The sequence below is a fragment of the Xenopus laevis genome, chromosome 5L (genome assembly GCF_017654675.1).
Source record: "Xenopus laevis strain J_2021 chromosome 5L, Xenopus_laevis_v10.1, whole genome shotgun sequence".
NCBI lineage: Eukaryota > Metazoa > Chordata > Amphibia > Anura > Pipidae > Xenopus > Xenopus laevis.
This window is the reverse complement of record NC_054379.1, coordinates 138076136-138103177: the sequence shown is the minus strand read 5'-3', so window position 1 is coordinate 138103177 and position 27042 is coordinate 138076136. Positions and strand designations below refer to the sequence as shown.

Here is a 27042-nt window from a genome sequence, read left to right as displayed (position 1 = left end):
AAAAAAATTCGAAATTCAAAGTTTTTTTATTCTATTCCTTCACTCGAGCTAAGTAAATGGGCCCCTTAAACTCCATGAAATATACTATGAGCTGGATTAATTAAAGGCATACTATATCTATTGTAAATTGCTGGAAATGTGGCACATTGCCTCATTATCATTTAAATATACACCTTTCAGTATCCTTATCCATATTTGCATCTATGTATTGCAGTGATTCTAAATATCTATACCGATAAATGATCTATCCCCTTTCTCGCTATCATTTCCAGCTCGCACTGAACTGAAATGTCAATGACCACAGCTTTTTTTTTTGCCTTAACTGAGGCAATTAACTACTGATTAAACTTGGATAATAATGATTACTTTGCTGCAGTGAGAAGGGCCAGGGAACTACTCATAAGTGTGGATGTTACAATTGTAGGGGTCTTGAAAAAAATATTTTAAACTAGGGTTGCCACCTTTTGTTTGGGTGAAAGGGACAGGGGGTGGGGCGGATGATATCAGGGGGCGGGTCAGTGACGGGTCTTCTGATATGAGGGGAGGTGCTGGTGTCATCAGGGGCGGGACTGATGATGTAGCGGTCACAAATGATACCCTTGTAAGAAAAAAATCAGCTTTGATAGAGGATAAAATTTGGTGTCAGTAGATTCCTTTATCCCTTGTAAAGCTTCCTTTACTGGCTGGTGGGGGGCGGGGAAATAAACGGGCGGGCCATGATGTCAAAATGAGCGGGCCGTGATGTCAAAAGGGGCAGGGCCGCGCCACAGACAATAAAAGAAGCAAAAGAAAAGTTAAGTTCCAGGGGATTGGGGGCAGGCCGAGGGCTCTTTTTAAGCGTATTACAAATTTACCGGCAGCTACATTGCCGGTAAATTTGTAATACCAGCCCCGGCCTTGGCAGGTATTTTACTGGCTAGGCCGGTAAAATACCGGCCAGGTAGCAACCTTACTTCAAACCTTAACCTGCTTGAAGGCAGAGCCACCTGTTTGGCTGTAAGAGCAGTTCTTTGTTTTTCTGTGTTATGAATAGATATCTCCATGCTCTCCCACCAGTAACTCCCCTTCACTCCGGGCTTCGCGTGAGAGGCAGAGCTGCGCAGATACTTCCCATCCGGCAGCAGGACGCAGCATCCCGCCCCCCTCCCTGTTAGATGGGTGTGTTTGTTGTCACAGTTGGCGGAGGTTACCTTTACAAGGAGCCCCAGGGGAAGTTAAAATGGGGTATTTCACAGCGAGTGGAAGTAGCCTGGTAGGCCTGGGTCCTCATGGGAAGGTAGGAAGCCCGGTTTAGGGCTCGGGTAAAATGGAGCAGGAACCAATCTTGGCAGTTGGGGCACAGTCAACTCTTTCCGACGGGTGGGGGAATAATATAAAGGTTGGTTAAAAAGTTTGTTATACAAATGGTTGGTTAAAAGTTGTAAATGTTATACATGTTGAGTATTCTTATTACTTTGGTAAATAAACAACTGTGGCAATCTCTTTCCAAACCAGTGGTGTGCGTGTGTGTGTCATTGGGGCATGAGGTATGCGGTTGGGTCAGAGGGGAGGGGTGCAGACTCGATGCTACACCCCTCAGGGTATATATTGTACCATGCAACTGTTGACTTGGTGCATCTGCAGTTGAAAATGAATCTCCTCCGATCATCTGCAGTCTGACAAGATAGAAGGAGCTGTCATACATACTCAAGATGGTCAGTCAGTATAGTTGAGTTCGGTCAAAATCTGGTAGTATATGGCTACTAACACCTGATATGTGTGGTAAATAAAATATTCCCCATGGCTGATCAAAGTGCTGCCTCTGCACCAGTGAGACACCCTGTACCAGATCAGCCCACAAGCCTGCTTAAAGGGATTGTTCACCTTGATATTAATTTTAAGGGGCACATTCACTTAGGGTCGAATATCGCGGGTTAATTAACCCGATATTTGACTGTCGAAGTTAAGTCCTTCGACTTCAAATATCGAAGTCAAAGGATTTACCGCAATTTGTTAGAGCGAACGAAAAATCGTTCGTTCGATCGAACGATTAAATCCTTGAAATCGAATAATTCGAAGGATTTTAATCCATCGATTGAACGATTTTCCTTCGACCAGAAATTTGTTAGAAAGCCTATGGGGACCTTCCTAACATTGATGTTCGGTAGGTTTTACTTGGCGAAGTAGGGGGTCAAAGAGACAGTACTTCGACTATCGAATGGTCGAATAGTCAAATGATTTTTAGTTCGAGTCATTTGATTCAAAGTCGTAGTCGAAAGTCGAAGTAGCCAATTCGATGGTCGAAGTAGCCGAAAAAAAGTTTGAAATTCAAAGTATTTTTTATTCTATTCATTCACTCAAGCTAAGTAAATGTGAGGTTTTTGACTTATTTAGCTTTTTATTCGTCAGATCTCCAAATTGCAGTTTCAGCAATCTGGTTGCTAGGGTACAAATTACCCTAGCAATCATGCATTGATTTGAATAAGAGACTGGAATAAGAACAGGAGATGGCCTGAATAGAAAGGTGAGTATTAAAAAGTAGCAATTACAATTCATTTGTAGCTTTATAAAGTATTTGTTTTTAGATAGGGTTCAGTGACCCCCCTATGAAAAGCTGGAAAGATTCAGAAGAAGAGGGCAAATAACTTAAAAACTTTTAAGAAGCCTCTCGTCCATTCTTTTAATGAGGAAAAATACAGGGCAGACTTTTTGTCATTCAGTGAATGTAAGGTGTGGCATTGGGCCAGGCAGTTAATAAAGATAGCCTGTGTGTTTTATTCCTAATAGCAAATGTTAAAGGTATGGTTCACCTTTAACTTAAGGTTGTAGACTGGCCAATTCTAAGCAACTTTTCAATTGGTCTTCATTTTTAAAAAAAAAATAGTTTGTAATTATTGGCCATCTACGTCTAACTCTGTCCAGTTTTCAAACAGTGGGTCACCACAGTTATATATTATTAACTATATATTTTATATATAGTTTTTTTTCATCAAATTTGGGTATCCTGCGGTCGAAGTAAAATCGTTCGATCGAGCAATTAAATCCTTCGAATCGAACAATTCGAAGGATTTCAGCGATCAACCGAGTCGATTTTACTTCGACTTCCAAAAACTTCGAAAAAAGTCGTTTTTTTTAAAGAGACAGTACTTAGATTATCGAATGGTCGAATATTCAAATGATTTTACCTCGAACAGAATTCGAAGTCGTAGGGGCACATTTACTATGGTCGAATATCGAGGGTTTATTAACCCTCAACATTCGACCATTGAAGTTAAATCCTTCGACTTCGATTATCGAAGTCGAAGGATTTACCGCAATTCGTTTGTTCGAATGATCAAAGGAAAACGATTAAATCCTTTGAATCGAATGATTCGAAGGATTTTAATTCATCGATCAAACGATTTTCCTTCGATCAAAAATTGCTAGGAAAGCCTATGGGGACCTTCCCCATAGGCTTACATTGAGGTTCGGTAGGTTTTAGGTGGCGAAGTAGGTGGTCTAAGTTTTTTTTTAAAGAGACAGTACTTCGACTATCGAATGGTCGAATAGTCGAACGACTTTTAGTTTGAATCGTTCGATTCAAAGTCGTAGTCGAAGTAGCCAATTCGATGGTCGAAGTAGCCAAAAAAAACTTTGAAATTCGAAGTTTTTTTCCTACTAATCCTTCACTCGAGCTAAGTAAATGTGCTCCGTAGTATCCTATTCAAGGTGCTCCGTAGTATCCTATTCAATAGTCGAAGTATCCAAAAAATGACTTCGAATTTTTTTACTTCGAAAATTCCCTCTAATTCACTTCGTCCCTTGATAAATTTGCCCCTAAATAAACTGTAGTTGCAGTTCATAATATAAAAGGTCCAGTTCATATCACTAGAAGTTTTATGACACCCCCCTGGCGCCCGAAGTATGGAAACAAACAACAGCACCGCGCCAACCAGAACATGGAAAAACTTCCACAAATCGGCCACGTCACAAGCATTTGACTTCAATGCCCACCACAAGATGGCGTCTTACTTTGTTGCTTGGCCTTGGAGCGTTCGTCAGCCGCCGGATGTAGATTGGTTCGCAGCTGCCGCGAGACTTCCATTGGGTCCCGGAAGCTCCACGTCAGTCAGACAGGGACCGAAGAACCGGGGAAATGGTGAGTGAGGCTGTGGAAGAATTAGCACTATAGATTGATTTAACAAACGAGGGGGCGGTAACCTTGAATGCAAATATGTCAGCAATTGTAAATAATAAGTTTGGGGATACTTTGATTCTGTGTCAGTGCGCCGAGCTAATTGTACAGGCTTGTGTGCCCCAAAAGGCAGCTCATCAGCTTGTAACTGTATAATAATCGGTGTGTTCCTTTTTTAGCTGCCCTGTTGCATTACTTCTCCTTATAGTCTCCTTAGTTACTTCTTTATGTTCTCATGCTCCCATTGTGGCAGCTGGAGTGCTAGATCCCTCTAATATCAGATCCCACATATGCCATGTTGTGGCACCTCTTCATCACACCCTCCTCCTTATCCGGCCTCAATGCTGCCCAGCTCTCAACTTTTGCAGCCCCCTTACAAATACTAAAGCACTAGAAGTGGGACTTAAAGTGGATCTCCACCCAAAACATGATTTTATTTTGTTGTGAACCTCTGTGTCTGACTCCTGATACAATGTAGCAGAAGCCAGACCCTCTGCAATGTTTCAGAAGTGACAGTCAGAACCAGATAAAAGAAAGGGATAAACAAATAGTGCTTTTAGTTGCCATCACATTCACTTTTAAAACCATGAATGAATGAATGTATACTGGAAAAATGATTAAAATAAAATATTCTCTCATTGTTAAAAAATAACTTTTGGATGAAGATCCCTTTAAAGGGATGGTTCACCTTTAAAGGACACTTGTTGGTTAAAAATGTTATCCCCAACCAAAGTTGAGGGGCTAATAGAGCCTGCATTCCGGTTGGGGATAACAATAGTTTTTTTTAAAAAAAAAAAAAAAAAAGCCCCCGCCAGTGCTGCGCTCCACACACTGGAAGGGAGCTCCGGATGCCAGCAGCCATGTTGTGTCACTCGCACGTGACATCAGACGCATAATGAGCAATTCGTGGTATATTTTCATTATGCGCATGCGACTGACCTGACGCAGCAGGAGCTCCCTCCCGGTGCAGGTAACGTAGTGCTGGCGGGGGGCTTTTTTCTTTTTAAAAAAAGCCACTGCTGTTATCCCCAACCGGAATGCGGCCTCTATTAACCCACACCTTTGGTTGTGGATAACATTTTTACCCAACAGGTGCCCTTTAAAGTTAACTTTTAGTATGTTATAGAATGGCTGATTCCAAGAAACGTTTCAATTGGCCTTCATTTTTTTATTTGTTTGTAGTTTTTAAATGATTTGCCTTTTCTTTCCAGCTTTCAAATGGGGGTCACTGACACCATCTAAAAAACTTGCTCTGTAAAGCTACACATTTATTGTCATTGATACTTTTTATTACTCATCTTTATACAGGACCTCTCCTAGTTCAGTCTCTTATTCAAATTAATGCATTGTTACTAGGATAAAATGGGCCATAGCAACCAGATTGCTGAAAGTGCAAACTGGAGAGCTACTGAATAAAAAGCTAAATAACTAAAAAAAAAACAACACAAATAATAAAAAATAAAAACCAACTGCAAATTGTCTCAGAATAACACTCTCTACATCATATTAAAAATTAATTCAACCCCTTTAAGCAATGCATTTATGCGCAGTGCAGAAGCCGCTACCATCTTCCAGTATCCTCAGGGAAGGCGCCTTACATTGTTTTCTCTGTAGTTGACACAGATACAGAATTGCTTATATTTTATAGCCTGCTGGATTGGCTATTAGTGGCAAACTGCAGAATCAGCACCCAGCAGTGAAGTGTTTGTACAATTCTTTTAGGATATGTTTGTGTAAACAGGGACATTCTTGTTTCTAAAGCTGGCCATAGACACAAAGATCCGATCATACGAATTCTCGATTGGTGTGTGGAGAGTCCCAACATTTTTCGCCCCACGGAGATCGGTCGTTTGGTCGATCGGACAGGTTAAAAGATTTTTGTCCCACTGAAAATCGTACGTAATCATCACTAGCTTTTGTCGGACATAACTTTTGTACGATTGCTGTAGGGACAGAACATCGCCTGATCTGTTCTTTTACTACTTTATTTGATCTGAATGGTTAGTGGCAGGTCGGGAGATGGGGAAGTCCGATCATTCGAGGACTCGAACGATTGGATCTTTGCATCTATGGCCAGCTTTACTTTGGGTATACTAAGGAACTTGACAGACAGTAAATGTTGTATGTGGATGTTTAAAACAGTAGTTCCTCTTCAGATATTCGTTTGACATAGGGAGTGATATTTTGAGACAATGTACAACTGGTTTTCATGTTTTTGTTCAGCAGCTATCTGGGTACTAGGGTTCAATTTACCCTAGCAACAGACAGTGGTTTGAATGAGAATCTAGAAGTGGGCATGAGTAGAACCATATGTGATAAAAAGTAAACATAAAATTATAGCTTTTCAGAGCAATAGTCAACTCTTGGAAGCAAAATTGAAAGCCAATAATCTGATTTAAAAAAGGACAAATAAAAAAATTGGTAAGAATAGGACATTCTGTAACATAGCTAAAGTTACCTTGAAGGTGAACGCCCCCTATATTTTATCTTTCTAAATGAGTTTTCTGCAAACTGACATTTTTTATCAGGTTCAAATGGCAAATAGCAACCTCAGCTGTCAATACTTTCCTGTGGGAGTAGCAAGGGTTTGTTCACACCATGCAATCATCCTACATGTGTCAGATGGAATTGCAGCCTAGAGCATCTCTGGTCCAGTGTGCATTCACACAAGGAATTCTATGCCCATATTGCTCTATGTAATCACATTCAGGTATATTTCTATGTGACTTGTGGGTTAGATTTTACAATGGAAAGTGTTTTTTCCATCTAAAATTCTGTTCACACAGTTGGAGGCAAGGCCTAAATACCACAACAAGTCTTTTAGGGAGTGATTAAACGAACACTGGTTTTAATCCCCCAGTGATTTTATGCCATCTTTATATTCAGTAATGTTTAAAGGAGTGTTAGATTTTAGTATGTTATACAAAGGACCGTTCTAAACAACTTTTCAGCTGGCATTCATTTTTTAAATCATTTTTAATTGTTTGTCTTCTTTTGACTCTTATCAGCTTTCTGATAGGGAGCACTGACCCCATCTACGAAAATACTCTGCAATTCTACAAATTTATTATAACTTGTTATCACTCATCTTTCTATTCAGGGCCTCTCATTCATATTCCAGTCTCTTACCCAAATAAGTGCATGGTTGCTAGGGTAATTTGGACCCTAGTAACCAGATTGCTGAAATTGCAAACTGGAGAGCTGCTAAATTAAAAGCTACAAACCACAAATAATAAATGAAAAGAAATTGCAAATTGTATCAGAATACTAATCTCTACACTGTAGAAAATGTATCAGAATATTATTCTCTGCATCATACTAAAAACGATTTAAAGGTGAACAAACCATTATAATTTGCATCTCTAAACAAAGGCAGACATTAATTATTTTGGATATGTGGCAGTACAAGGGAAAGTTATTTCATCCAAGGCAGTGGCAGAATTATAAAGCACCTTATGCCAACTGCCCTTTCCCATGGAGTTGGTGTTTACTTTACAAGCAAACCTTAGTTATCCACTGTATAGTCATTACAAAATGGATAGGATGGATTAAGTACTATACTATAAATCGGTCTTTATTTATGAACCATGATTTAACTGATTTCATATGTATCTTCTTCTGCTAAATTTTAGCCTCTGCGACTTGACATCAAGAGAAAACTTACTGCTCGGTCTGACCGAGTGAAGAGTGTGGACTTGCACCCAACTGAGCCATGGATGTTGGCTAGCTTATACAATGGCAGCGTGTGTGTATGGAATCATGAAACGCAGGTAATGGAAGACTCGTTATATTATCCCTATATTACATTACCTAGAGAGGTATGAAGCAGTAGTTTTATTGACTATTTTTGTTTTTGCAGACTTTGGTTAAAACATTTGAAGTCTGTGATCTTCCAGTCAGAGCATCAAAGTTTGTGGCCCGAAAAAACTGGGTAGTCACAGGAGCTGTAAGTAGGAAATATTCTGAAACGTATGAACTATCCTTTATTATTATCGTGTTGTGTAGTATACACCTACAATGATGTGTAAAGGCACTGTGGAAATAAAAATAGGGTCAGAGAAAGGTATCTTGCTAGATATAGATAGAATATAAAATAGAGAAGAAAAAATACTGGTCTGAAAAGCCTTCAAAGGTGGTCATAATGTGGACCACAATGTATACAATGTGCCCATTCTGAAGAGCTTACTGAAGGGCTGTATAAAGGGGGTGTAGAATGATTTTTTGTTACTAATATCTCAGATAAGATAATTTAAGGCTTCTAATTAAAATCTATGCTTTCGAATGCTTGGAGTGGCTTTTGGTTTTGTGACTGGTATTTTGATTTTGCTTGATTTTCTTTTACCATTTCTTTACAACTCAAAATCCAACCATGGCATATAAATGTACCTATTTGTTCCACCAGGTCCTAACTTTAAGCATACTTTTGGTTATCAGCTTAAAGTTATTCAACCCTCTAACCTTATTCAACCTTAGTAACCTTATTCAACCTTAGTAACCTAACCAAACATGAACAATCCACTGACCTTAGAAGATGCTTAGATGTTGCTCAGTTGAGAACTCTAAAGAAACTATGGATCAGTGTTTTCTGTTCTTGGAAGAGGGTTCTAACATTGGGGTTTCAAACTTTAAAGCATACCTAAAAGCAGTGTAGTTGGCTCACTCAGAATTAGAATCTCAAAGCTTAAATGAAAAGTAAGTATAATTAATATCTTGATCAGAGTTCTGTGAATTGTAAAAAGCTCTATAATTCTACAGTCTGTACTAGTTTAAATGCAAATCATTGCTAAAGATAAGTACAAAAAGTGTACTTTTCCATACAGACCTCAATTATCAGTGTAGTTGGATGACTTTCATTAAAGGAGACATTCACCCAAAAGCTGTTGTTGAATAATGAAAGAAATTTCAAGCAGCATTCCAATATACATTAATTAGCTACAATTTCTATTGACAACAGATCCCTAATTACTCATTAGGCTCTGCTCCAGCCAACACTACAATTTCCACTCTGCATTTCTATTAATCTGTATTGGAAAGTGTCTTTCATTAGATTTTCTTTTATTATATTTTTGGAGGGCGTATGCTTAAAGTGGAATATACAGTATAAGCATATCAATGGGATGCAAACATTAATTAATTGAAATAATAAAATCGAATAAATGCCTATGCAAAACCTCCAGAGCTTATTCATTTGAAGGTATAAGATGCCATCTAAGGGTGAGGGGGGAGGACAAATACAGAATAGCAGCCAGTGTCTTAGTACTGGTGTTATGTTATTTATTTCTTATTAAAGTTATATAGCAGTATCATATTCACCTTTATGCAAGTGTAGTGAGTTAGACAGTAGGTAGAGAGGACTCTGTACATAATGGTTTTGTTGAGCTCTCTTATCAGTCATTCACTACTAAATAAAGGCTTATGTAGTAAAAATATTACTTTAAAACTTCTTATAGTCTTGTCCAGTATGTTGAGTCTGTAGCATTTTGAAAAAATAATTTTCTGTTTGAGTTATTTTTACTTGAAAAATACTGTGCAGCTCCAGGGATCAAAAGAAGTATTGCATTATCATACAGGATAAGTATTGGGGAACTGTGCTAACTTGTTTTTGTTCTTTCAAAAGGATGACATGCAGATAAGGGTATTCAACTACAACACTCTGGAGAGAGTTCATATGTTTGAAGCTCACTCTGATTATATACGATGCATTGCCGTTCACCCAACACAGCCTTTTATTCTGACAAGCAGTGGTAAGATGATATCTAGTCAATTAAAAGAATGTACATATAACAAAACAATCATAGTGTAGACACACCTTTTTTAATCTAAAAAAAAAAAATTGTATTCTATATTAATCAGATACATCATGTCCGTGGTCATCTGCTAGATGTAGAGATGTAAATTAAGAAATAATTCAAGGAGATGAATCAGGACTAGTTTTTTGGCCCCAAGCCAAGATGCAAAAACACTGGAGACCACTGAGTTTGGTCTGCTTAATCAATTTACAAATGTTTGGGGTCACCAGGCTGTCAGTTTTTCTTTTAATTTACCTGAATTCATTTTGTTTTCAGAGTTTATTTCTATTTATTGTTTTTGGTCCTCAATACTTTTTGGCCAGTTTAATAGAAAACTTTCCATCTGACTGACAAATAGGGGGTGTGGGTATTTTTTCACACTCATGGGGATGATTCTATCTGCAGGTACAAGTAAGGACAATCTGCTATTCATCCTGTTTCTGGAAAATGTTTAGATTCACAAGCTACACAGTAACATATGTTTATATCATCTCAGTGTATTTAAAGGAGAACTGAAAAAAATAATATATGTATAAATGTTGTATTTTATAAACTGTAATTACTGTACCAGCCCAGTGGTTTGGCAGCCCTTTAAAGGTCCAGGCCTTCAAAATTGCACACAGGATCTGATGCTGCAGGGCTAACTTTTAATCAGTTCTGATATAACATGTACTGGATTTTGTGCTGCCTGGTAATGTTTATTAAAATGAATTACTAATTGCTGAAATATTATGAACTTTCTAGTGTGTGTGTGTGTGTGTGTGTGTGTGTGTGTGTGTGTGTGTGTGTGTGTGTGTGTGTGTGTGTCAGTTCCTAAGTTCATGTAAGTGACAGCAGCCTAGTGCATGGTACAGAATCTGAAGACATAAGGTGTAGCATTGTAGCTTATTTGATTAGTTTAAGATCATCTTTTAATTCAAATTAAAGCAGATTCTCTAATGAATTATTTTTTTCCCAAGATGATATGCTGATCAAGCTGTGGGACTGGGATAAGAAGTGGTCCTGCTCCCAGGTCTTCGAAGGTCATACACACTATGTCATGCAAATTGTTATAAATCCCAAGGACAACAACCAGTTTGCTAGTGCTTCCTTGGATCGCACAATTAAGGTAGTGAGAATCTGCATAATATGGAACTTTGGTTTCTTTAAAATGGTTGCTATACATTGGTTGATGGCGTTTGCTTTAAAAAGAGAAATTATTTGGTACAAGTTACTTTAGTTTAATGCTTTAATTCGCAGGTCTGGCAGCTGGGCTCCTCTTCTCCCAATTTCACTTTGGAGGGACACGAGAAAGGGGTCAACTGTATTGATTATTACAGTGGAGGTGACAAGCCTTACCTCATTTCTGGGGCTGATGACAGATTGGTGAAAATTTGGGATTACCAGGTAAGAGACAGAACCATTCCGTGATAATATGCCAATGATTTTCATTCATCTAATATTTACAGTATTCATCTTAACCGCCTAGTATATATGGCTGTGCTATTGTTGACTTTATTTTTGTGTTGATTTGCAAACTATATTCCTGTACATTTTTGTTTCTTTATATTTTTCCAGAATAAAACATGTGTTCAGACACTTGAGGGCCATGCACAGAATGTTTCTTGTGTCAGCTTCCACCCTGAGCTTCCTATTATCATCACAGGCTCAGAAGATGGTATGTACATGTTACTGAAATACTTCTTTATAGTGTAGGGAAAAAAATGATTTTGGCAGTGGTCTTTGGGGTCCTTTACCTTTTTATACTTCTTAGGTACGGTGAGAATCTGGCACTCTAGCACTTACCGGCTTGAGAGTACCCTCAACTATGGTATGGAAAGGGTGTGGTGTGTGTCTGGACTACGAGGCTCCAACAATGTGGCACTTGGATACGATGAAGGCAGCATCATTGTTAAGGTGAATGAACACTTTTCACTTTCAATTGTATATGGGTAATAGCTAAAATTCTAGTAAATAAAAGTTTATTATATGCGCATTTTTTTTAAAAGTCGTTATCATTTATCTTTTATATTTTGCTATGTACTGTAGTTGGGCCGTGAAGAACCAGCAATGTCCATGGATGCCAATGGGAAAATTATTTGGGCTAAGCACTCTGAGATTCAGCAGGCAAACCTGAAGGCCATGGGGGATGCAGAAATTAAAGATGGGGAGAGGCTTCCACTTGCTGTGAAGGACATGGGCAGTTGCGAAATCTACCCCCAAACAATCCAACACAACCCTAATGGAAGGTAAACACTTCATCCATCAAAGAGTATATCTATATCAGAAGTGCTAGTGCAACAAACAGAACTGGGAGATTTTCAAATAGGTATACTGATGTAGAATCCATTGTGCAAGGGAAATTCACTTTCTTGTCTGTTTGAAGGATTATAATGTAGCTCTCCTGTCTTGGTAAAAATTACAGTGACTTGGTTAATATTTGTCAATACTTGATGGCTAATATCCTTTATTTATATAGTGCTAATATATTCTGCATGGTTTACATAGCTGTTTGTTTAAAGGGAATCTGTCGTCATTTTAAACTTTTTTTTTTTTTTTTTGCATTTTTATAAAAAACACACATCCATAAACACTGTCTGGCAAATAAAATGTTAATCCACAAATCCATGCATAAGTTATTTTAGTTTGTATTTTGTCATGGGGGCTTCCATTTCTGCTTATTACACATTCATCCTGTGCTGCTCTAACAGCAGGCACAGCATTACCTGTGTGCTTGGAGGCAGCCACTCTGTAATGAAAATCCAGGTCGCACTACGACATGAGAATCTAGCTGTACACTCCCCCTCCCCTCTCTGCCCATGCGTGTGATGTTTGGAGGAGAGAGGTCACATGGTTTGCAGGGAAGCAATTACTTTCACTTTCCTATGTCCTGCTCTACAGCTGCACTAGCAGCCCCATCTACCACAGACACTATCAAAGCTCCTGCCCTTCTGTAAGTTTGATCTCTGCATTCCTTTGGAGGGGGGGACTTTCTCTCCTTTCTGCCTTCCTAGTTTGTTTTACTGGTTACTAGATGAGGTAAAGGAGCTGTGAGTTCCCTCTGCTATCCACCTCACACAGACCTTGCTCCTTTCCTGCCTGCAATACTTCTTTTTTCATTAACTACTTACTGCCTCCTTTCTCCTGAGCTATTTTAACCCTGCCTAGACTTCCTCCTAAGTTTTCCTGGTTTTCAATATGTCCTCCTTATTTTATCCTTTTTTCTATTCCCTCTCATCAGTCCTGGGAGTGTACTCCTGTGTTTCTGCCATTCATTTTTGTGTAAACAAATATAATAAACTATCTATATAAAATATTTTTTTCCAGTGCCCAAAATGAATTGTGTGTGTAGTATATATATATTTATTTATTTTTGAAACGTAAGTGGGGGCAGTTATCACAGGACTATATTATTATTTATATGTTTGTATGAAGGATTTCAGTCCTTCTGAAGTGGTGTCAGTGAGAGCTTATCTTGATACCTGCCTATTGTACAATTGACAGGCTCAGCAGACAAGGCTCTATTTACATTACAGCAGCTTGTAGAAGGGAGGGGTAATGACATCACTCCAACTTGCAGTGCAGCAGTAAAGTGTGACTGAAGTTTATCAGAGCACAAGTCACATGACCTGAGGGCAGCTGGGAAATGTCAAAATGTCTAGCCCCATAGCAAATTTTAAAATTAGATATAAAAAAATCCATTTCTTGTTTTGAAAAACGGATTTCAATGCAGGATTCTGCTGTAGTAGCACTATTAACTGATACATTTTGTAAAAAAAAAAAAAAAATTTCCACGACAGTATCCCTTTAAGATCTCTATAGTGCCCAGAGAAAACCCACACAATCAGTAGTTCTGCGATAATGTTTGGTAGGTCTGAAAGTTTTAGTTTCTTTTTATTTATTTATTTTTTATTTTCTAACTGCTTTATTCTCTATTTTAGATTTGTGGTGGTGTGCGGAGATGGAGAATACATTATTTACACTGCTATGGCACTGAGGAACAAGAGCTTTGGATCAGCACAGGAATTTGTCTGGGCTCACGACTCTTCTGAGTGAGTGTTACGCAAATGTTTTACTATTACTGAAGCCGCCATTCATTAGCTTAATCTCTGCATACAGAAGCATTACTAATGTGGAACGTGGTTTGCATTACAAATCCTGTTATTAAAAGTCGGAAGACAACTTTCTGAGAAAGAAGCGGATTTGTATGGGAAACTTTAAAATACCTATAAGGTTCTGCAAAATAAGGAAAATGTTATTTATTTGAAAGTATGTGACTAAATAGATGTCACTTTGATGCTGAAGTGTTTAATAACCACAGACCGTGACAGTGATAGTGAAAGTAAGTGACTGCCCCCCACCCCACCCTCTGAGGCATAGAGGAGGGTCAGGCAATATATAATTGACAGCTGAAAAACTTTAATGAGTTTATAAAAGGTCCACTTTAACATAGCTTAGCAATATTACACCATAATAATGGTCAACGTAAGAGAAAAATAGTCTGATCACTATGGTGTCTTTAGTTCGAAAGAGAGAATTATTTGTAAACAGAGCAGACCAGATTTCTGGTGGAGTCTGGCTTAGGAGACAAACAATTGCTTGTTGATTCAGCCCGCTCCCAAAGTTCTAGATAGACTTCTCTTTAAATCTGATCATTGACTCTGCCTTTTCCTCCCCTATGCAATCAGTAGGAAAAACGTGATTTGCTGTTAGTGCGACCTCATTGCTTTTCTACAAACTTTCTTAGTATTAAAAAATAGCTATTAAAATATTGTATGCTTTCAATTTTTCATATTTATATGTGTATATATATATATATATCTGTATCTGTATACTGCATTCAAGAGCAATGCTCATTCAGGGTTTTTTTTTTTTTTTGTACTTCTCACAGATATGCTATTCGAGAAAGCAACAGTGTGGTGAAGATTTTCAAGAACTTTAAGGAGAAGAAGAGCTTTAAACCAGACTTTGGGGCAGAAGGTCAGCCATTAAGGAAATATACCTCTAATAATTTCTCTTTATCTACTTTGAGGTGCAAATATATATAAGGTAGAACTTCTATACGAATTTCCCTTACACTAGTATTACATTGAAAATACTCTTCTGTGCATCTTGTGCCTTTGTCATTGTTCAGAAACAGTAAAATAAGTTATCCCAATACTGCTCTGGAGATATAAACTGGGGGGGGGGAGGATTAACTTGCATGAAACAATGTCTGATGTTCTCTCTCCTGGTTATAGGCATCTATGGTGGATTCCTTCTTGGTGTACGGTCTGTTAGCGGTTTGGCTTTCTATGACTGGGAGAATACAGAGCTTATCCGCAGGATTGAAATCCAGCCCAAACACGTGAGCTTCATCTGCCTTTAACTCCAGATTAATTCTGACACAGACACAACTGCCGTATATCAGATAGATTGGCCTACTTATTAGTGCACATGGTAAAATGCTCTTGTTATGTAGCTTGGTCCATGGTCTGAGAGGTCACTGTGCAGGATAGGCGACACATGCAGTTCCATTTCAGGCAGTGGCCCAGTACAGCAACCAGAATGGGCAAACAGACAGCCCAGTTTTCCATTTTGGTCAATAAGCTGTAGTGCAATAGTATCAAAGCTTAATTTGCAAATTCAGACTTTGATTTAGTCAGGCCTGTCTAACCATAAAATGTTACTAAAACAATAAATCGTGTATTAAAAACACACATCTTGACATTCCTATGGATAGCAGCTAATTATTGCTTTCAAAGTTTTTTATAGAGGTAGTGCAATTCCCAGAATCCTGTGCTGAGAGGTGCACTGCTTCTTTAAATGATTTTGAAAGTAATAGTTGGCTGCTATGCACAAAAATGACAATTTAACAACAACAGCAGCCTTTAAACACGACCCACAATCATAAATATAGCAGCAACTCACTGTACAGGGAAGAAGTTTGGGAGACAGTGGCCTTGGGGAAATCATAGAAGCTGAGCCTAGATGAGAGTAATTAGCATTATAATATAGGTTCTTACATTTTGTAATATTTGTTGCAGATTTTTTGGTCGGATTCTGGGGAACTTGTATGTATTGCTACAGAGGAATCCTTCTTCATCCTCAAATATCTATCTGAGAAAGTAGCCACAGCACAGGAAACCCATGAGGGAATTTCAGAAGATGGAATAGAAGATGCTTTTGAGGTGAGCTGAAAATACTGCGGTTACACTTTCTGTGCAGCTCTCATGGCAAAATTAACCTGTAATCAGCGCCACTGCATATGATAGAATAATTGTAATTTAAAAGCCTCATGTCTATCTTTATCCTTTCCAGGTCCTGGGAGAAATTCAGGAGATTGTTAAAACTGGTCTGTGGGTTGGAGACTGTTTTATATACACCAGCACAGTGAACAGACTCAACTACTATGTGGGAGGAGAGATTGTTACTATTGCACACTTAGATAGGTGAGTGACTTTGCTGCATTGGAGATCTGCCCATTTCAAAAGTGTAGAGAACATCTCATTCTTTAAGTAATGCATTGCTCCCCTTCTATTTTTAAAGATTAGGTCCTTACCTTAAACATACTTCTTTCCATGTAATTTCGAATATACTAATTTCTGTGTTTTGCTGGGTACAAACACAAATTATAGCTCTTCCTAGTATGATAGAAGTGCAAATAGAAATGCGTTAATAAATAAGCCTTAGTGTATCTTGGTGTTTTTTCCAGATAATTTCTAAAATAATCATGCAATTTTCATTTTTTATTTCACAGAACCATGTACCTACTTGGTTACATACCCAAAGATAACCGCCTCTACCTTGGGGACAAAGAGCTTAATATAGTCAGTTACTCTTTGCTTGTATCTGTCTTGGAATATCAGACCGCTGTCATGAGGAGAGACTTCAGCATGGCTGACAAAGTAATTCCAACTATCCCCAAAGAGCAGAGGACGCGAGTTGCTCACTTTCTGGAAAAACAGGTGGAGACTGGGGGAATGATGCCTTGGGTTCTGTCAATGTTTGAGAGGTGATGCTGTACAGTGCCAGGGACCATCTGTCTCACTTTTGTTTCTTCTATAAACAGGGTTTCAAACAACAGGCTTTGGCTGTGTCTACCGATCCTGAACATCGCTTTGAGCTAGCACTGCAGCTGGGAGAACTTAAGATTGCCTATCAGCTAGCTGTGGAATCTGAGGTAAATTAACCACACTTGGTGGCTTCTGATTTATTCATCACTACCACAGCATTCTTTGCATCCAAATTTAAAATAAGCTAAGGTGGATTTGTCCAGGTCTTCTTGGATTCTCAAAAATCTCAGATTTTGATACTTAGGGTATTGCTTAAAAGTTTGTTTTATGTTCTGTGTTAAGATTTACCCGCCTTTGCCAGTTGCCTTTCTCAACATTATCTTTAGACTCTCTTTACATTTACAGATGTTTATTGTAAGTTTACAATATTATTAGGGATGCACCGAATCCACTATTTTGGATTCCAGCGAACCCCTGAATCCTTCATGAATGATTTTTCTGCACACCGAACCGACTCCCAGCCCTAATTTGCATATGCAAATCTGTGAGAGGGTTGGGAAAAGAGAGCATGAGCAGCTAAACATTTTTTTTTTACTTTGTTCTATGATGAAAAGTCACATTATTTTAAGGAATGCGTTCAGCCAGGCACAAGGATTCGGCCGAATCATGGCCGACTACCGAACCAAATCCTGGATTTGGTGCATCCCTAGTGATTATTGTAGGATGCTTTCTTCCTAGTCTCTTTGGATCATATTGTACATATTATAATTCCTCTTATTTTTTCTCCACAGTCTGAGCAGAAGTGGAAGCAGTTGGCAGAGTTGGCCATCAGCAAATGTCAATTTGGATTGGCTCAGGAGTGCCTACACAGTGCCCAGGACTATGGAGGGCTCTTACTCCTAGCCACCTCTTCAGGGAATGCCACCATGGTGAACAAGCTGGCTGAAGGTGCAGAGAGAGATGGCAAAAACAACGTGGCTTTCCTAAGCTATTTCTTGCTGGGAAAGTAAGTGAGAGCCTGCCCAATGTCATAACGGCATTCGTAACTCTATACCTGAAATTGTCAGAGAGATCACTTGAGGTTCTGTGGTTTCTGAGTTTGTTATTTTGCAACAATAAGTTTGCATTTATGTATGCCTTTTCGCTAAAGTAAATATTTTACTATTTCCTCTTTTTTACAAATGGTACTATCTTAAATATTGCAGGGGCTTCAATCCTCACACAAAGGGCCATATTCCCTGACCTCACTGTGATTATTTTGTATTTATTTAGTTGGTAATGCTTTATAGCCACCCCTAGCCTACCTTATTACCTCTTCTGGGTATTCTTGCAGGGTCAGGAGGTCAGGGCAGTTCTGCCCCAATCCTGACTGCTCTGTAGATATTTCAAATGTACCTGACCCAGTAAAGGACTTGTACATGCAGTTCTGTACAGCAGAGCAGTACATCAAAGGAACAGTAACATGAATGAAAGTGTTTTAACGTCATAAAAATATAATGCTGTGTTGCCCTGCGCTGGTAAAACTGCTGTTTGCTTCAGAAACACTACTATTGTTTATATAAATAAGCTGCTGTGTAGCAATGGGGGCAGCCATTCACAGGAGAAAAGGCTCAGGTTACACAGCAAATAGCAGAAAAGCTCTGTAGAACATAATGGTTTTATCTGTTATCAACTTTTTAACCTGTGCCATATAGACTTTTTACAATATCTGCTATTGCTACTCAGCAGCTTGTTTATATGAACTCTAGTAGTGTTTCTGAAGCAAACACATCAGTTTTACCAGTGCAGTGCAACGGCATTACTTTAAGGGTCTGGCCACACGGGCAGATTCGGGGGGATTAATAGGCAGGTGACAAATCTCCTCTTCTTCCCGCCGACTAATCTCAAATCTGCCTTCTGCCGGCTAAAATGAAGATCGCCTGGGACAGGCACTCGGAGCGCTTCTTTTTCCGAAGTCGCCCGTAATTGCCTCACGAGGAAACTTCGGAAAACAAAGCTCTCCGTGTGCCTGCCCCCAGGCAATTTTCATTCTAGCCGGTGGAAGGCAGATCGCAGAGATTAGTCACCGCAAAGAAGAGGAGATTTGTTGACTGGCAACTAATCTCCCCAAATCTGCCCGTGAGGCCAGACCCTAAAACACTTTAATTTTTTGGTGTTGCTGTTCCTTTAATAGGAGAGGTGATACAAATTAAAGTTTAATTCAGGAATAAGTGCTTTGGGTAAGAGACAAGAGGAAGGATGTCCTTACCCTGAAGAGCTTAAAATGATATTAAAGAATCAAATATTTGTAGTACCAAGGTTGTCTGCTTGTATTCGTAATAAAAAACACATTCTTTTTACACAATGCAAACATTAATTTAATTCTAACTTACTGTGCATTTTTCTTCTAGATTGGACACCTGCTTGGAGATGCTCATTTCTACAGGCCGCCTGCCCGAGGCAGCATTTCTGGCACGGACCTACCTGCCAAGTCAGGTGTCCAGGTAATAATGTACCATGTCAACAAATATTTGTCAGAAAATGTGTATTATAGTTATACCTGTGATGTTTGAGATATGACTTCTAGTATCCCCTAGACAGTTCTGGTATGCTGTGATTTAAAGGGCAGAAATCAGTATATCATAGAGTTGGGTTGCAAGGCACTTATGTTGCATTTATTTCAGTATTTAAGGGGTTGCAGGATGCCAAGAATCAGGGAGTGTATGTTTCAGATCTGTTACTTTCATGCACTCTCCAGGGTGGTGAAATTATGGAAAGAGAGCCTAGGCAAGGTCAACCAGAAGGCAGCAGACTCTTTGGCTGACCCCACTGAATATGAAAACCTCTTTCCTGGTCTAAAGGAAGCCTATGCTGCAGAGCCATTTTTGAAGCAGAAATCAAGCATGCTGCTCCCAGCTAAGAATTATCGCCATGTAACTGTAAGTAACAGTGATTTAGCTGAATGTGCATATTTATACAATTTTTATATTGGTACATTTATAAGGCAGATCTCCATTTCAGCACATGCCAATCCTTTCTTTGTATTAAATACCCCTATTATTGGGGGGTGCTGTAGGCCTTCCAACACTTAGAAAACAATTAAAAGTTTCTCACTCAGCACCCAGTGCTTGTACTCACAAATTAGTATTAGCCACCCTTAGGCATTTTAACTGCTGTCCACATTTAATTCATGATAAAACACATTTTATGATTTACTAATACACCTTCCCAAAAAATTCACACATGACCAACCTTTTAACAGTTTTCAAATCTAAGCAACCAATAAATAAAAAACAAGCTCGCTTTAACTAAGTGGTTCATGTCCTTAACCCCTCCCTTGCTTCATACATTGTTTGTGGCACCAACGATTGCAGTTGAGCAAAACATTTGTTTTCCTGTTTATATATCTCTCTTTAAAAAAGCCCTACACTTGAAGTTTTTGTAAGGCACAGGGAGGAACAGCTGTATAGTGTGTACTTTATAGACACTTGCATAAAAAGATCCCTGCAGCGTATTTGTGCTCTCTCTGCACCTGCACCCAGGGCGTCCCCCAGATTTCACCTGTAGCATGCCGAACACTCCAGGTATTAAAGGAGAATTCAACCCTTAACAAAAAAAAAAACCCTACCCTACGTAGACCCCTCCTCCTCCTCAGCCAAGTTGCTAACCTGGGGAAATGCTCCTAACTTTTTACTTACCCCTTGGAGCAGATTCAGGGATCACACAGTTCACGGCAGCCATCTTTCGGGTCTTCAGTAATCTGAGACTGAGACCAGCGAAGCGGCGCATGCACAGTTGGAGGAATAATCTTGGTTTGCGACTGTGCATGCGCCAAAATAGACGGAAATTGCCGGAAGAAGACATGGAAGATGGCTGCCGTGAACTGCGATCCCTGAATCTACACCGAGGGGTAAGTAAAAAGTTAGGGGCATTTCCTGGGGTAGCAGCTCGGCTGGTGGGGGAGGAGGGAGGGGGTCTACATAGGGTAGGGGGTATGGGTTTTCTTAGTTAAGGTTTCAACTATTCTTTAAAACACAGTACACATAGTCGGCATTTATTCAGTCTGCACTGTTCCCAGCACTAAGGCTTTGCTCTTTTCATTTACTCCCTCTGGATGTTGTTTTTGTATTACTATTACGTCTACATACATTGTGTATGGGTTTCCATGATGCAGCTTTGGGCAACCTACTTGCTGTAGATATTGGAGGGATACTGAGGGTCATCTAGAGCACTACAGGTTGTTCATACCTTTAATAAACAATGCATACTAAGTCCTCCCTTTCAGACAGCCAAACAGAGGGTTCGTATGGACTATAATCAAATTAAATAACAATGTTCTCAAATTTGCCTTCTGGGCTATAGCTTGCTTTCTCTAATTTTGCTTTTAAACATTCTTATTTAAAGAGGAACTCTGGCTTCCAAACCAAAATTTGATAAAGACGCCCACATAACACAGAAACTCCTAATAATATCCATCACAGTTACCTGTTTCTTCAAAAAGTATGAATAAATGCCATTTTCTATGCTGAAATCCAGCTGTTTAACAGTTCTTCTCTTTCTTCATCATTTGAAATCCTGGCAGGAAGGAGGGACTAAACACTGATGTTACAAATTGTAACAACTTCTCCACAGCTTACAGACAGCATGCAGGAACTACATAACCCACAATGCATTGCACTGGGATGTTCCTTTCCTTATTGAAATCACATGTGCAGGGAATTGTGGGGTTTGGAGGATGCAGGCTGAGGAAAGGTGGCTGCTGATACAAAGTAACAGTAGTCGGCCAGCTCAGCAAAGTAATCAGACAGGTCAGCAGGAGAGCAGGGGGCTAGGCTTAGAGAACTGTTCCAAACCATTAAAAATCATGAAAAGTCTGCATATTTTTTAATTGATGTATATTGCAAAATTGCTTAAAATTGTTTACTTTTCAAAAAACTCAAGTTATGTTTGTGTGGCGTTCCCCTTTATTATTATTATTATTATTATTATTGGCCTTCAAGTGAACACTGAACTCATAGACTAATGTATCCTGATTTTGGTTTTCTGTAAATCTGTAACTCTCTGATAGATAGCCAAACTACCAGATGCTGAGTGATTGCTCAGTGAACACACATGTATGGTAATAATGCATCTTTCACTTTTGCTCTTTTAGCCAAATGAAGAGAGAAATGTCTTGTCTGAAGCAAAGGGGTTTGATACATCAGAATCTGCCCTCACAGTAAGTTGTGGTACAAAATGTAACATGGAAAGCAGAAAAGATATATATATATATATATATATATATATATATAGAGATAGAGATAGAGATAGAGATAGAGATAGATATAGAGATAGATATATATAGAGATATATATATATATATATATATATATATATATAGAGAGATATAGAGATAGATATATATAGAGATATATATATATATATATATATATATATATAGAGAGATATATATATATATATATATAGAGATATATATATATATAGAGATATATATATATATAGAGATATATATATAGAGAGATATATATATATATATATATATATAGAGAGATATATATATATATATATATATATATATAGAGATATATATATATATATATATATATATATAATATATATAGAGATATATATATATATATATATATAGAGATATATATATATATATATATATAGAGATATATATATATATATATATAGAGATATATATATATATATATATATAGAGATATATATATATATATAATATATATATATATATATATATATATATTATATATATATATAGAGATATATATATATATATATATATGAGATATATATATATATATATATAGAGATATATATATATATATATATAGAGATATATATATATATTATATATATATATATAGAGATATATATATAGAGATATATATATATATATATATAGAGATATATATATATATATAGAGATAGATATATATAGAGATAGAGATAGAGATATATATATAGAGATAGAGATATATATATAGAGATAGAGATAGAGATATATATATATATATAGAGATAGAGATATATATATATATATATATATAGAGATATATATATAGAGATATATAGAGATATATATATATAGAGATATATAGAGATATATATATAGAGATATATATACAGTATAGAGAGAGAGAGAGAGAGAGAGAGAGAGATATCTCTCCATGGAAAAGTGGTATCGAGAGAGAGAGAAAAAAATAAGTGTGAAATATTGGGTATATTCCCAGAACCCTATATTCTATGCCAGGACAATAGAAATTGAGTTTTGGAGAAGGAGAAGACTCTGAGGATATTTTGGAGAAGGGGGAGCTTATCCAACCAGTATTACAGTTGGATGTGGAAATAGAAGATTATATACACTGTAAAACTCTATTTTTATATTTTACTTCTACAGACAGTAGAAAAGGAGAGTGTAGAAGTCCCTCATCAAGCAGTTCCCATCCCTATCACAGCACCATCTCCATCCATCCCAGCCCCAGAAATGCCTGCCCCTAAAAGTGACGTGGATAAGGTGAGTGGCAGGAGAATAACATGTGATAAAGTTAGAAATATGTTCTTTCATTCTTGTTTTCACACTATGTCCTGCATTTTATAGGCATTATTTGACCTAGATGAGGATTTGGACAACATGGAGCTGGACGACATTGACACCACGGATATCAACTTGGATGATGAGCTTTCTGATGAATAAATGCAATGCCCAACATTTTATTTAAGTGACCAAAATGTATCTTCTCCTTATGTTGCATCCGTGGAATATAAAGGCTTTTACGTTCCTGCAAAGATGAGATACCTTATGTGCTTTTATCCGGACTACCATCTTTTCAAGGGGATAATGGCCTCTCTTGTACATTTCTTTGTTAGTGTCTCAAACACAGGGATCCCCAACCTTTTGAACCCATGAGCAACATTCAGAACTAAAAGGAGTTGGGAAGCAACACTAACATGAAAAATTTTATTGGGGTGCCAAGTAAGTGCTGTAATTGGCCATTTTGCAGCCCCTATGTGGACTGTCAACAAACATTGAGGCTCTGTTTGGCAGTACACCTGGATGTTATACAACCAAAACTTGCCTCCAAGCCAGGAATTTAAAAATAAGCCCCTGCTTTGAGGCCACTGAAAGCAACATCCAAGGGGTTGGAGAGCAACATGTTGCACACGAGCTACTGGTTGGGGGATCCCTGCTCTAACAGTTCCTATTGTCTAACATACAGTTTGATTCTCAGCATTAACTATAAGAATAAAAGTTACTGCTACAAAACCTGGCCGTAGCTTGGTGTTTTTCTTGATTAATATGATATGCAAATGTGCCCAAGTTAAGGTGGTGCATATCAATAAGGCTGGAGAATACTGCAGTATATAAGGTCTTAACAAACATTTTTACAGTTCCATATAAATACCATCTAAATTTGCATGCAATCATTTCATTGTGCTCTCATTTCTACACTTTAGTCCAAATTAGCAAAAACATTGACACAATAGATAACGTGACTGTGGAGCAATGCAAAATACCTGTATAACAAGTGCTACAAAAGAGGTTAGAACAGTGGGGTCACATTTAATTATAAATCAGGGCTGCAAAGTAGGAGAGAGAGGGCCCCCAAAACACCAAGTTCTGTGTCCGAGCAGGGGGACTGAAATATCAAGAAAGTAAATCCTTGTGTATTATGAAGCATTTTGTGTAGGTGATAACTGACTGCATTCCTCCTACTGGTTACCTGTGCAAGCAATGCAGGACTCTGTGCCAGTCAAGTTCTCCCACTCCCGTATCACTTTGAGGATGGGGACATTATTGCTCTAAAAATGGTGTGGGCTTTCCTCAAACTTTTGCCAGAAAGTAAGAAGCACTGAACTGCTTTCCCCGGAATTTAGGAATTGTTCTTACGCTCTGCCTTTGATTCATGTGGCCTTACGTGCCCTTTCTCAAGTGTAACGCCACGCGGAACATAACTGTTTAAAGGGCATGTAAGGGCAAACAAATAAAATCCCATTTTTACTTTCTTTAATGAAAAAGAAACCTATCTCCAATATACTTTAATTAAAAAATGTGTACAATTTTTATAAGAAACCTGACTGTATGCAGTGAAATTCTCCCTTCATTTACTGCTGTGGATAGGAATTGTCAGACGGTCCCTAACTGCTGAGCAGGGAAACAATCATACTCATGAACAGCAGGGGGAGCCCCCACCTTACTTCCCAGCCATGCAGAACTCAAGCAGCTTTGTTTATGATGATCCCTAGGCAGCCCAGACCACACTGAGCATGTGCACAGTCTTAGTCTTGCAAAGATGTTAAACAAAGTTACAAGATGGTGACCCACTGTAGCCAACTTTGAAAGCATAAATTATTTGTTTGATTAGGCTTGTGGTGCAGTAAGTTCATGTTTATATTTAGTATACAAAATACAGCATTTCTAGCCTTATTCTATTTTAGACTTTACATGCCCTTTAAACACACCCTTACCACCCCCCCCCCCCCCCACCACCACCACAGTCGCAATGGGTAATCAACATCCTCAGGTGTGTCTAGGGTCTTAGCATCAAGCAAAAGTTCATTCCATGAGACATAAGTTCACAATGAAAAAAAGTCTTTGCATTTAACAAAAGGTCCATTCCTTAGGGAAAAAGCATTTGAAATATAGAAAAACCATCAGTGCATTAAAAGGGTATTAAAAATGTATCCACACAGTTTTTCGTGTCATTTTTTTCTTATACAATACAATAGTTGCTATGTGTGATACATTTTGAAAGAAGCAACAGTGTGTCCATAGATGTTTCTGTATGTGACAAAAAAAGTAAACAAAGCAAAAGAGCTTATCTAGTATTGCACATACACCGGTGCCTACTATGGACTGAAACAGGCAAGAGTTCTTTTACTGAGCTTCTCATATATAGTATAGACTACTTTAACACCAGCGCAATTACCTTATTGTTACCTTTATTCATCTATGCCGCTGCTTTCCCGGGAACCAGGGTCTCCAGCCATTCCTCCACCAACAATTTTTTTATGGCCAGTGTCACACAATCAGGAATGTAGTCCTCTAGTCTACTGGAACCATCAAACCCAGACTTGTCTGCTACACTGACACCTGGTAACGGTTACACCATACCATGCAAAGCTTGCCATTGCACCCAGTGCTGCTCCACCGTGTTGTTAAAGGATAAAGAAAGTTAAACTATAGAAGTAGCTAGAAATGTTGTACATTATGTTTTGTGCTTCTGTTCCAGCCCAAGACAACCACAGCTAGGGTTGCCATCTGGCCGGTATTTTACCAGCCAGGTGGTAAAAATGATGCTCGATGCCAATGTTAATAGGAAAAAAAGGCAAGAATATAGGAAGGTCAGTATTTTTTTTCCAGAAAAGGTGGCAACCTAACCACAGCCATTTAGCAGTAAAGATCTGTGTCCCCAAAGATGCCCGAGTAGCTCCCCATCTTCTTTTCTGCTGATCCACTGCACATGCTCTGTGCTGCTGTCACTTACTGAGTTTAGGGACCCACTGACAATATACAGTACACATAGAATAGAAATGTCACAGTATAAGGCTGATTAGTAGTTAATATGGATAATTACTACATGGCATTGCTGCTATTGAGATGCTGCAACTTTAGGCTGGTGCAATAAGTTCAGTATATAAAACATGGCATTTTTAGACCTATTCATTTTTAGGGTTTAGTTCCCCTTTAAGTGCGTGATGCCTAGTCTGATGCTGATGGTTTCTGTGTTTGTGTGGTCCTACCACATTATGGCTGTTTTAGTCAACCCTACTCTGCCTTCTCCAAACCCAGACCGGCAAGTCACCTATATTTATGGACCCATGCCTGATGTGGCCATCTCTGATGTTAAAAGGGGGCAGGGTGAAGCAGGCACACACCTATAAATACATGTTACTAGAGGTGAAAGCGAGGCATTGTTAACTTACCTTACTGATGACTCAATGTGGCAGCATCACCCGCAGGTTTTACCCGAGTCAGGTCCATATGCACAAATGCTCTGTGGGTTGCAGGTGGGTTCAGCCCGAAATTTTCCTTCCACCCAACCTGCAAAGCATGTGCGGTGTTGGCCCAATCCTGGCCCGACCTACAAATTACTACAATGGTTGTTGTTCCTATACAGTT

At 38.4% G+C, this 27042-nt stretch overlaps 1 protein-coding gene across 1 annotated transcript; it reads left to right on the top strand.

The window, feature by feature from the left end:
* Positions 1 to 3982: 3982 nt before the first annotated feature.
* copb2.L (COPI coat complex subunit beta 2 L homeolog) lies at positions 3983 to 24186 on the top strand. The gene is made up of 22 exons (XM_018263930.2): positions 3983 to 4117; positions 7786 to 7923; positions 8013 to 8099; positions 9771 to 9897; positions 10902 to 11050; positions 11182 to 11328; positions 11500 to 11599; positions 11696 to 11838; positions 11971 to 12170; positions 13863 to 13973; positions 14813 to 14901; positions 15162 to 15268; positions 15948 to 16091; positions 16222 to 16352; positions 16661 to 16868; positions 16973 to 17083; positions 17708 to 17922; positions 19307 to 19399; positions 19654 to 19834; positions 22048 to 22113; positions 23320 to 23436; positions 23521 to 24186. Exons 1-22 carry the CDS (start codon positions 4115 to 4117, stop codon positions 23614 to 23616), a joined length of 2763 nt encoding a protein of 920 aa, XP_018119419.1. The 5' UTR covers positions 3983 to 4114; the 3' UTR covers positions 23617 to 24186.
* Positions 24187 to 27042: the final 2856 nt, after the last annotated feature.